General features: G+C 49.7%; 1 protein-coding gene across 1 annotated transcript; it reads left to right on the forward strand.

Moving 5' to 3' along the window:
• The first annotated feature begins 5,369 nt into the window (after nt 1–5,369).
• CCDC167 (coiled-coil domain containing 167) lies at nt 5,370–9,696 on the forward strand. Its single transcript, XM_075863506.1, has 4 exons — nt 5,370–5,524; nt 8,288–8,382; nt 8,658–8,710; nt 9,092–9,696. The coding sequence occupies exons 1-4, from the start codon at nt 5,483–5,485 to the stop codon at nt 9,193–9,195; spliced, it is 294 nt and encodes a 97-aa protein (XP_075719621.1). The 5' UTR covers nt 5,370–5,482; the 3' UTR covers nt 9,196–9,696.
• Nucleotides 9,697–12,803: the final 3,107 nt, after the last annotated feature.

The raw sequence follows: 12,803 nt of genomic DNA on the forward strand, positions 1-12,803 counted from the left end.
GACTAGTGATCATACATGTAATACACATTTTCATCTCCCGGGTATTGTCCGGTATCACAGGGAGATGTCTCTAGACTAGTGATCATACATGTAATACACATTGTCATCTCCCCCGGGTATTGTCCGGTATCACAGGGAGACGTCTCCGGACTAGTGATCATACATGTAATACACATTGTCATCTCCCCCGGGTATTGTCCGGTATCACAGGGAGACATCTCTGGACTAGTGATCATACATGTAATACACATTGTCACCTCTCCCGGGTATTGTCCGGTATCACAGGGAGACATCTCTGGACTAGTGATCATACATGAAATACACATTGTCACCTCTCCCGGGTATTGTCCGGTATCACAGGGAGACGTCTCTGGACTAGTGATCATACATGTAATACACATTGTCATCTCCCCGGGTATTGTCCGGTATCACAGGGAGACGTCTCTGGACTAGTGATCATACATGTAATACACATTGTCATCTCTCCCGGGTATTGTCCGGTATCACAGGGAGACGTCTCCGGACTAGTGATCATACATGTAATACATATTGTCATCTCTCCCGGGTATTGTCCGGTATCACAGGGAGACGTCTCCGGACTAGTGATCATACATGTAATACACATTGTCATCTCTCCCGGGTATTGTCCGGTATCACAGGGAGACGTCTCCGGACTAGTGATCATACATGTAATACACATTGTCATCTCTCCCGGGTATTGTCCGGTATCACAGGGAGACGTCTCTGGACTAGTGATCATACATGTAATACACATTGTCATCTCTCCCGGGTATTGTCCGGTATCACAGGGAGACGTCTCCGGACTAGTGATCATACATGTAATACACATTGTCATCTCTCCCGGGTATTGTCCGGTATCACAGGGAGACGTCTCCGGACTAGTGATCATACATGTAATACACATTGTCATCTCTCCCGGGTATTGTCCGGTATCACAGGGAGACGTCTCCGGACTAGTGATCATACATGTAATACACATTGTCATCTCTCCCGGGTATTGTCCGGTATCACAGGGAGACGTCTCTGGACTAGTGATCATACATGTAATACACATTGTCATCTCCCCCGGGTATTGTCCGGTATCACAGGGAGACGTCACTGGACTAGTGATCATACATGTAATACACATTGTCATCTCCCCGGGTATTGTCCGGTATCACAGGGAGACGTCTCCGAACTAGTGCTCATACATGTAATACACATTGTCATCTCTCCCGGGTATTGTCCGGTATCACAGGGAGACGTCTCTGGACTAGTGATCATACATGTAATACACATTGTCATCTCCCCGGGTATTGTCCGGTATCACAGGGAGACGTCTCTGGACTAGTGATCATACATGTAATACACATTGTCATCTCTCCCGGGTATTGTCCGGTATCACAGGGAGACGTCTCTGGACTAGTTATCATACATGTAATACACATTGTCATCTCTCCCGGGTATTGTCCGGTATCACAGGGAGATGTCTCTGGACTAGTGATCATACATGTAATACACATTGTCATCTCTCCCGGGTATTGTCCGGTATCACAGGGAGACGTCTCTGGACTAGTGATCATACATGTAATACACATTGTCATCTCCCCGGGTATTGTCCGGTATCACAGGGAGACGTCTCCGAACTAGTGATCATACATGTAATACACATTGTCATCTCCCCGGGTATTGTCCGGTATCACAGGGAGATGTCTCTGGACTAGTGATCATACATGTAATACACATTGTCATCTCCCCGGGTATTGTCCGGTATCACAGGGAGACGTCTCTGGACTAGTGATCATACATGTAATACACATTGTCATCTCTCCCGGGTATTGTCCGGTATCACAGGGAGACGTCTCTGGACTAGTGATCATACATGTAATACACATTGTCATCTCCCCGGGTATTGTCCGGTATCACAGGGAGACGTCTCTGGACTAGTGATCATACATGTAATACACATTGTCATCTCTCCCGGGTATTGTCCGGTATCACAGGGAGACGTCTCTGTACTAGTGATCATACATGTAATACACATTGTCATTTCCCCGGGTATTGTCCGGTATCACAGGGAGATGTCTCTGGACTAGTGATCATACATGTAATACACATTGTCATCTCTCCCGGGTATTGTCCGGTATCACAGGGAGACGTCTCTGGACTAGTGATCATACATGTAATACACATTGTCATCTCCCCGGGTATTGTCCGGTATCACAGGGAGACGTCTCTGGACTAGTGATCATACATGTAATACACATTGTCATCTCTCCCGGGTATTGTCCGGTATGACAGGGAGACGTCTCTGGACTAGTGATCATACATGTAATACACATTGTCACCTCTCCCGGGTATTGTCCGGTATGACAGGGAGACGTCTCCGGACTAGTGATCATACATGTAATACACATTGTCACCTCCCCGGGTATTGTCCGGTATCACAGGGAGACGTCTCTGGACTAGTGATCATACATGTAATACACATTGTCATCTCTCCCGGGTATTGTCCGGTATCACAGGGAGACGTCTCTGGACTAGTGATCATACATGTAATACACATTGTCATCTCTCCCGGGTATTGTCCGGTATCACAGGGAGACGTCTCTGGACTAGTGATCATACATGTAATACACATTGTCATCTCCCCGGGTATTGTCCGGTATCACAGGGAGACGTCTCTGGACTAGTGATCATACATGTAATACACATTGTCATCTCTCCCGGGTATTGTCCGGTATCACAGGGAGACGTCTCCGGACTAGTGATCATACATGTAATACACATTGTCACCTCCCCGGGTATTGTCTGGTATCACAGGGAGACGTCCATGGACGGGGGTCACTGCTTCATAATACAGACCTCCGCACTCACCGCTGTGTGTATTATGTACTGGGAGCCCTGCACACAGACATGACGCACATACAGATGCTGACGGCTGTGTGCAGAGATCTCCCGTCACAGGACTTGGACAGAACATGAGCTGAGAGCGACGCTGTCAATCACACTGACTCCTCCCATTCTCTGGGGACTTGGACCAGTCATCACTTTAACCTGTGGTCAGTGGCGTAGCTATAGGGGTCGCAGCGGTCGCAGTTGCGACCGGACCCCTAAGCCTAGGGGGCCCACGGGTCCCCGTTGCCATACAGCATGTTTCCTAACTAAATCTTCTGTGCCGTGAAGCCGGCACTTCCTGGTTACGGTCACATGGTACACTTAGTGTACCATGTGACCGTGTTGTCACGTGACACATCTTCCAGACAGAGCAGAAGAGTCGGTGCAGAGGACTCCAGGTAAGCTGCAGTGTAATGTAATGTATTGTGTTGCAATGTAATGTATTGTAATGTAAAGTATTGTGTTGTTTGCGTTGGAGAGGGGGGGGCGTTAAATCACAGCCCCCCCCCTCCTCCACCGCAAACTGCACAATACAGTATAGTGCACATGACTGTATGAGAGCGGGGCTGCGGCTGTGTAATACAGCCATTGCCCCGCTCCTGAGTCTTGACATGTGCGCGCCGTCAGGATGATGAGATGCGGCCGGCGCTGCACTAATGATTGCCGGCACTGAAGACAGAACATGGCGGCCGCACTGCAAAACACCCCCATGTTCTGTCCTCAGTGCCTGAACCGCCGCTCATTAGTGCAGCGCCGGCCGCATCTCCTCATGCTGACCGCGCGCGCACTTGTTGTCAGGAGCGGGGCAATGACTGTATTACACAGCCGCAGCCCCGCTCTATAACTGTGGAGATCAGAGAAACCTCTCCTCTCCGCCGCTGTTCTCCTGAATGCTGCGATCAAAGCTGACTGCAGCATTCAGGGGAAAGTGAGGAGGGGTATGCCCCTGGATCGCACCACAAGGAATGCCTGTGACGCGATTAAGGGACATACCATATATGGGCAGACAGCCCAGGGTCTATTGAAGGACCCCAGGGCTGTCCTACCATATTTCCTGTTGTTAGGGCATACTGAGGTATGTCCTAACAACTGCCTGTGTACTATCAGTATACAGGATAATGTACAGGTATATAGCTATAGGCCAGTACATTGAAGTTTAAAAATAAAGTAAAAACAAAGTAATGTTAAATAAAAAAAATTACATTCACCTTTTTTTACAATAAACATTAAAATAAGTCTCAATACATAAAACGTGCACATATTCGTATTGGCGCGGCCGTAATAACCTGCACAACTATTTTTTTGCATCATTTATGATGTGTACTCTGTAAAATAATAAAATAAAAATTGCTTTCTATCACTTAGGCCCCATTTACACGACCGTGCCAGCAATCACGGCCCGCGATTGCGGGCACGGCCGGCTGCCACCCGCATTTTCGGGCCGTGCTCCCATACAAAGTATGGGAGCACGGCCCGCAAAATGCAAAAGGACGGACACCCATCCGTAGCGCTACGGAAATGTGTCCGCGCTCAATGAAAGTGAACGGTCCATTTTTGCAGACCGCACTTGCGGTCCGCAAAAACTGAGGTTATTTACGGTTGTGTGCATGGGGCAGACAGGCAGCGAACTGACAGAAGATCCTCCATTACTCTGAACAGTCCGTGCTGGGACCTGTAGTTCCCGGGAGAGGCCGGCACCAGCCCAACCTCACGTGGATGAACACCATAAAATACAACTTTTAAGAATAAACATCAGGGAAATGTCAAATAACGCTGCGCCATTTCTTAGCCTGTTTATATCGGACATGCCCCAACCTATGATGTTTGACGCACAAATAGTCCCAATAACCCCGCTCATCACACCCCTTAATAAACACACCAGACCCTAGTAATATAGACCCCCTCCCCCCGCGCGGAGACCGACAGGCTGTTGCACGAACGGGGAGAGGTGAATTTTGAGCAGATTTGATTGGGAGCCTTACATAGGAATACACAAGCCTCATCTGCACCGTTCAGGGTTACCGGAAGGCCGGGTGTCACCTCCGGTGGGAACTGTAATGGCAGCCATATTGGTTGTCACGCAACTTTCCCAGAATTAGAAAAAACGAAGAAGCAGCCGGCATTTTCGGATTCCTTAAAATATTCTTGAAAGCCAACACAATGGAAGCATTGCTGGTGGTCAGATCCTTGAGCATGCTGGGAGTTGTAGTTTCACAACTGGCTGGAGCACCATTGGTCGCTGACTGCTGCCCTGAAGCATGATGGGAGCTGTAGTTCTGTAGTACCAGTGTTAGAAGCTGCCCTTAGTAGACATGGCGGCCGATTATATTTGGTCTCCCTCTTGTGTTTCCATTAGTAATCATGTCGCTTCTGAGGATGATTTATTATTGCCACTATCAATCATGGCCCCTCAGTTTATGACGTCCGCTTGCCACTCTCAAAAATGTCGGCTGCTAATAATAAGAGATATACCTGTATGCCCTTTTCGAACATGGCGGCCGAAGCTCCGCCTTACTGAGACACATGGCGGCGGAAGCCTCATCTCCAGTGTGATCGGGAAGGAAACGTGTCCAGGAAGCGGAGGATGGCGAGGAAGAAGAGGGAGAAGCTGAGTGTGGCCAAGGAGGTGAGAAGCCGCGGAGCCTGGAGGACTAACGGGGAGGTGTCACCCCAGTGCTGGGGAGCGGGGTCCCGGCTGTATGTCAGTCACTATGGCGCCCCCTGTGTCTGCTCTGTGTATGACATTTCCTTGTGTTCTGTCCTATAGATTTCTTGCTATGGCGCCCCCTGTGTCTGCTCTGTGTATGACATGTCCCTGTATTCTGTCCTATAGATCAGTGTCAGTCACTATGGCGCCCCCTGTGTCTGCTCTGTGTATGACATGTCCCTGTATTCTGTCCTATAGATCAGTGTCAGTCACTATGGCGCCCCCTGTGTCTGCTCTATGTATGACATGTCCCTGTATTCTGTCCTATAGATCAGTGTCCGTGACTATGGCGCCCCCTGTGTCTGCTCTGTGTATGACATGTCCCTGTATTCTGTCCTATAGATCAGTGTCAGTCACTATGGCGCCCCCTGTGTCTGCTCTGTGTATGACATGTCCCTGTATTCTGTCCTATAGATCAGTGTCAGTCACTGTGGCGCCCCCTGTGTCTGCTCTGTGTATGACATGTCCCTGTATTCTGTCCTGTAGATCAGTGTCAGTCACTATGGCGCCCCCTGTGTCTGCTCTATGTATGACATGTCCCTGTATTCCGTCCTATAGATCAGTGTCAGTCACTATGGCGCCCCCTGTGTCTGCTCTGTGTATGACATGTCCCTGTATTCCGTCCTATAGATGTGTTGCTATGGCGCCCCCGGTGTCTGCTCTGTGTATGACATTTCCTTGTGTTCTGTCCTATAGATTTCTTGCTATGGCGCCCCCTGTGTCTGCTCTGTGTATGACATGTCCCTGTATTCTGTCCTGTAGATCAGTGTCAGTCACTGTGGCGCCCCCTGTGTCTGCTCTGTGTATGACATGTCCCTGTATTCTGTCCTATAGATCAGTGTCAGTCACTATGGCGCCCCCTGTGTCTGCTCTGTGTATGACATGTCCCTGTATTCTGTCCTGTAGATCAGTGTCAGTCACTATGGCGCCCCCTGTGTCTGCTCTGTGTATGACATGTCCCTGTATTCTGTCCTATAGATCAGTGTCAGTCACTATGGCGCCCCCTGTGTCTGCTCTGTGTATGACATGTCCCTGTATTCTGTCCTATAGATCAGTGTCCGTGACTATGGCGCCCCCTGTGTCTGCTCTGTGTATGACATGTCCCTGTATTCTGTCCTATAGATCAGTGTCAGTCACTATGGCGCCCCCTGTGTCTGCTCTATGTATGACATGTCCCTGTATTCCGTCCTATAGATCAGTGTCAGTCACTATGGCGCCCCCTGTGTCTGCTCTGTGTATGACATGTCCCTGTATTCTGCCCTATAGATCAGTGTCAGTCACTATGGCGCCCCCTGTGTCTGCTCTGTGTATGACATGTCCCTGTGTTCTGTCCTATAGATCAGTGTCAGTCACTATGGCGCCCCCTGTGTCTGCTCTGTGTATGACATGTCCCTGTGTTCTGTCCTATAGATCAGTGTCAGTCACTATGGCGCCCCGTGTCTGCTCTATGTATGACATGTCCCTGTATTCCGTCCTATAGATCAGTGTCAGTCACTATGGCGCCCCCTGTGTCTGCTCTGTGTATGACATGTCCCTGTATTCTGTCCTGTAGATCAGTGTCAGTCACTATGGCGCCCCCTGTGTCTGCTCTGTGTATGACATGTCCCTGTGTTCTGTCCTGTAGATCAGTGTCAGTCACTATGGCGCCCCCTGTGTCTGCTCTGTGTATGAAATGTCCCTGTGTTCTGTCCTATAGATCAGTGTCAGTCACTATGGCGCCCCCTGTGTCTGCTCTGTGTATGACATGTCCCTGTATTCTGTCCTATAGATCAGTGTCAGTCACTATGGCGCCCCCTGTGTCTGCTCTGTGTATGACATGTCCCTGTATTCTGTCCTATAGATCAGTGTCAGTCACTATGGCGCCCCCTGTGTCTGCTCTGTGTATGACATGTCCCTGTGTTCTGTCCTATAGATCAGTGTCAGTCACTGTGGCGCCCCCGGTGTCTGCTCTGTGTATGACATGTCCCTGTATTCTGTCCTATAGATCAGTGTCAGTCACTGTGGCGCCCCCTGTGTCTGTGGAGTGATAGTTTCAGGGTAGACTATCATTTTATTGGTGCGTATGACGTGGCGGCTGATTCCGGACGGGTTCACACGCAGCATAAATACTGCAGATTTTCCGCAAGGCATTTCATTATGGAAAATCGTCAGCAGAAGCAGCGAAGTGGATGATATTTGAACAAATCTCATCCAGACGCAGCGTCAAAAACCCGCCGAAAAAAACGCTCCTAAATTGACCCGTGGTACGATTTATTTTTATTAATGATATTTGCGTAATCGCTGCTTCTTTGTTGCGGGTTTCACACTGAATTCGCTGCTGAGGTAAAACCCGCAAGAAAAGCTGCAAAAATCGAAACTCGGAGAGAGAAAAAAAAGTCTATAATTACCCAGAATTCTCTGCTCCAGCGTCCGGGCCGGCCTCCAGGGATGACGTTTCATCCCATGTGACTGCTGCATCATCCCGGGAGGCCGGACTGCACGTCAACGGAGCGGCACATCGCCATGACTACGGCCGGGGTAAGTGTGAGCGGTTTTTTTCTAGCGCTGCTTCCCGCAGAAATTCCTTCCAAAAAACGGCACCACAATGTGCTGCGGGCTGGAGGTCGGATACGTTGTTTAGTTTTACGTGGTGTATCCGACCCGTGGGAACCACAATTCCTAATTGCGCAGTTTTTCCGGCAGATCGACGGCGTTGAGGAGCGGCTGGAGTCCTGCAGGAACAGCCTGGAAGATGTCGACTACAAATTACGCCAAGTTGAGCTGACGGAGGAAGGAAGGTGAGCGGGGGCCACGGCGCGGAAGGCGAAGTCGCCGGCCTGAGGCGCGATCATGAGAATCACACAGCGGGTCTTTGCATTTTCTAGAATTTTCATGGATGAGAAATGGCGACTATAGTAGCGTTATCCTTAATTGTCTAAGTATTGGACCCCTCGTTGGGTCGTGGGAATCTTTATGGGGGAGGTGCACGGCCCCCTCTGTCGATTGTGGCTTTCAGTTCAGGGAGTCCATGTTTTCCGCGCCGGTTTGACGTCTGACCGTTCTTATTCCACAGAAAATCATTAGAGAAGGAGAAGAACTCGCTCACCAGCAAGGTGTCGCATTATGGTAAGTAGGGGGAGGGGCATATGTACACCTGCACGGAGGGGGCGGAGCATGACAAAGTATCCAGTATTAAATATAGTGCAGAGAGAGGGTGGGGCATGACACAGAGGAATTGACGGCACGCTCCGGCCACAACAGATACTGTTCTGTACCTAGTGAGAGGCGGAGCATGACACAAGGATTTAAAAAAAATACCAGAGGCCCCGCCCCTTGTACTTGGCATAACAATGTATCAGTTCTGCCAGGACCGTTCCTTTAAACATAGTGCAGGACGTGAGGTGGGAGGAGCGTGACACATGATGGGGTGGAGCATGACGTGAAGGATTCGAGGTGTAAATACGGTGCTGGTTTCCAATTAACCCACGAGCTGCTTTGTCTTTTCAGAGAAGGAGCTGAAATCCCTACGACACGAGAACCGTAAGAACGCGCTGGTGTCCTTCGCCCTCTTCTCCCTCATCGTGGTGGGGTATTGCTGCTGGACCATGTGACGGTGGCGGGTGAGGAGGCTCCATGACGTCTCCCGCTTTACAGATATGAATGTCGGGGGGGGGGGTCGAGGAGCAGTTTCCAATAGCAGCGCCACGTTCCAGCTCCTGTCCCCTCCCCCACTTCTGAATGTAGTCCATCGTACGGTGATGTTCCCGGTTTCCGCCTCAGTCGCTGCCTGGAAAGATTATAAGAGGATTGAACTAGGAAACCCTCCAGAACGGCACCTGCAGCGGCTCATGAATATTAATGAGCGCCGCGGTGATGTCACCATCCTGCTGACTGCCTCCACACGGTCTGACCAGCGCTGTCGTTTCTATCAATGAGGATGTGGAATGTTTGTTTTCATACATCCCGGGGATCCACTACTGGGGTCCGGGAGGGGGAGCAGTAAAGACGTAATCTTCTGCGCAGTTATTCATCTTGGTAAGGCCGCGTTCACACCTGGGGAAGTGCTCATGTGGATGTGGAATTCAAAACCCCACACATAGTGGATAAAAAAAAGACTTGCATGCTGCGGATTCTCACCCATTGCAAAGCATCCGCCACATCTGCACAGATCCGGGGGCGACTACCACTAATGACGGCCGCCCCCCGGCGGTCCAGAGCCTGGATGGCAAATAAACCTGCGTTCTTTTTACTGCTGTAACTGTGTCAGTCTTTACTGCAGCTCTGGAATTCTATTAGTGAAGCAGGAGGCTCAGGATGAGCTGTAGATCCTTCTCATAGGGCACAAAAAAATGTATATCATAGAAACCATCAGTGACCTGAGCGTCCAGCGTTGTGGCCATATTACAGCTCTGCCGACCTTGTCAGAGGAGAAGATGGGCATGGCCGTGTGCATGAGGCCCATCCCCCGGAATCGCGTTTGCGGGAACAACCAGCCGCCGACGCCCGCATTTTCGGGCTGTGCTCCCATACAAAGTATGGGAGCACGGCCCGTAAACAACAAAAAGTAGGGAATGCTCCAGAACTCCCGACACAGGTCTACAGCACGGTCACCTATCCGTAGCGCTAAAGAAAGGTGTCCGTGGGTGGGTCCGTAATTGCGGACCGTATTGCGGTACAATTACGGAGATTTTTTACAGTCGTGTGCACGGCGCCTTGCTGTAGAAAATTCTGTTCCGTGTGGTCGAGTCGTCTATAGTGTATTATGTAAACGATCCGAGAGGGACTCAAAATAACAGTGAAGAGAAGTTCCCGCTTGCGTTGTTTGGCTTCGTTCACATCTGCGTCAGGGTCCCGTGCTGGCGTTTTGTCGGAGCTTCGCGTCAGAACGGGACCCGGACTGAAACAAATGGAAACGGTTTGCATCACCTTTTAATTTCACTGGTGACGGATCCGGTGCAAATGGTTTCCATTTGTCACCGGCGTGCAGGGGTTTCGCTGTTTTGACGGAATCAATAGCGTAGTCGATTAGTGAGTGTCAAAAACAACGGAACCGTCAACGGTGACAAACGGAAACCATGAGCACCGGATCCGTCACCATTAACATCATGGGTGAGGGAGGCGGCCAGGCCCGACTTGTTCCAGCAGCGTCCGTGTAAAACGTTATTCAGCCCGAACAGTGAACGCCATAAAAACCCACAACGCTGGAATTACTGGAAAGCCATTGCGGTCACATTCATGGCCACGACTGCTGTTTCCACGGTCCGTGCATTGCCCGGGAGCCTGGACCGCAAAAAGATCGGACATGTCTTATTACGGCCGCATTTTGCGGTCCAGGCACGAGGCCTAATTGTTAATCTCGCCTCCCAAAAAATGGGATAGAAAGTAATCAGTCGTCTGTACTCAAACGGTCGCAATGAAACCTACAGGTTGTCCTGCAAAAAACAAACCGCCGCCCAGCGACATCCACAGAAAATACAAGCGTGCGGATTATTTCAATTATTATATAAAGGACAGAAAAACCTAAAAAAAAAACAATCTACGGTCCGTAATTTTGTTCTGGTAACGAGCCGCGGAATAAAGTTGTCGTTTATAACGCGCGGAGAACGCCGTTAAAAAAAAAAAAAAAAAAGATGGTGGAACCGTCATTAGCGGCCGTACGACGGCCAACGGAAGTGTGCATGAGGCCTAAGAGTAATGGGACTTACAGATGTAGCCATCTTTATCTGGACTTTTAAGTGTCAAGAAACTTTAAAGGGGAATGTTACATGACAACAGTCTGAATCCGACTCCGGTGGCACCATAAGTCAAAGGGGATCATTCTGTGTCACTCATACAGGCACCAGAACTTCCTGTATGATGTCATCACATGGACTGTTCCACATGAGGGGGGGGCACTCCTATCACAGTTATAATTGAGATCACAGCTCAGCCTCCCCCGCTCTATGCTTATAATCTCTTATCTAGCAGGATAATTACACTGTCCTCCCCAGCAAGCAGAGATGGTACCGGCTCTAGCCACCCTTTAAAGGGTTATTCCCAGAATCAACGTTTATCACCCATCCACAGGATGTCTGATCGCTGGAACCCCCAACCGATCACTAGAACGGAGGTCCCAGGCCCCTGTTCATCTTCAACGCATCCCCCGCCTGCAGTGAGCGCTCTGAATCTGTCCGGCCGCTCCGTTCAAAGTCTATGAAACTGACAGACAGCAGAGTACAGCAGATTCCGTCAGCCCCATAGACATTGAACGGAGCAGCCAGGCAGGTTCTCAGCCACTGCTCCATTCAGCTTTCTCACAGGGGGGAGGGATCCCCATTCTATCGATCGATGGGGCCCCCAGCAGTCAGACATTTACCACCTATTCCATGGATATTGGGAATACCCCTTTAAGAGAAGTTCCCACCTGAGTGATTCCCCTCTTATATAATGTAGTAAATCCGGCAGCCGTGACACTGATCTCATTTAAATAATGGGGTCCGTACGGCTTTCAGTATTTTTAAAAGCAAGAATGGTGCTAGAAAGTGTGAACAGAGCCTAAGTCGGAGGAATTTCCCCATGGCTTCTGTATTTCTGTATCATCAGATGCCAGATAAAAGGAATTTTGTTCTTTTCGACATATCGAAACGTGGAAATCCCTCTGATGTAGCGGATGTGGTAGCCGAAGGTTTTGTCATCGAGAAGGTTTATTTAGTTTCCTGATAATCCAGCACCTATCAGGTCCCAGTCATGCCGGATTAAAGGAATTTTACTGTAGAATTAAAAATAAAATAATGCAACAAAAGTAAAGCCGTGAGTGTAGAAAAGAGATAAACCGCCAATAACAGGAAGCGCGAGGAACAGCAGATCACACCGGACAGAAAGCGTCGCCTGCTGCGATGTCAGATCCTGCTGCAGATGATCTCACCACACGACTCCGTACATCAATCCTGTCTGGGGGGGGGGGGGTCGTCTCTTGGCGCACATTACGACCTCGTATACAAACCGCCTTGTGTAAAGGGACACTATGGGTAACAGACACACGTAGCGGCCTGTCTGGCTGAGGGGCGGCCACAACGATTTTCAGTTAGACGGGGGCCACTACATAACCAAGAAGGACAAGAAGAAATACCAACAACTCCCCCCATCTCTGCTGGGATCCTAGAATTTTTCTCAATTTGTCCCAGATCATCATTTACAGCCAACATGAAATCAGATCCTGCTGTAAAGCCACTGGCTGCAG

The sequence above is a fragment of the Rhinoderma darwinii genome, chromosome 4 (genome assembly GCF_050947455.1).
Source record: "Rhinoderma darwinii isolate aRhiDar2 chromosome 4, aRhiDar2.hap1, whole genome shotgun sequence".
NCBI classification, from domain to species: Eukaryota; Metazoa; Chordata; class Amphibia; order Anura; family Rhinodermatidae; genus Rhinoderma; species Rhinoderma darwinii.

What these genes read in the sequence shown, in the direction of transcription:
- CCDC167 (XM_075863506.1), top strand. Translation starts at nt 5,483, where the DNA reads ATGGCGAGGAAGAAGAGGGAGAAGCTGAGTGTGGCCAAGGAG. An exon ending in GAGCTGACGGAGGAAGGAAG is followed by an intron (nt 8,383 to 8,657) that starts GTGAGCGGGGGC and finishes CTTATTCCACAG; the next exon opens with AAAATCATTAGAGAAGGAGA. An exon ending in CAGCAAGGTGTCGCATTATG is followed by an intron (nt 8,711 to 9,091) that starts GTAAGTAGGGGG and finishes TTGTCTTTTCAG; the next exon opens with AGAAGGAGCTGAAATCCCTA.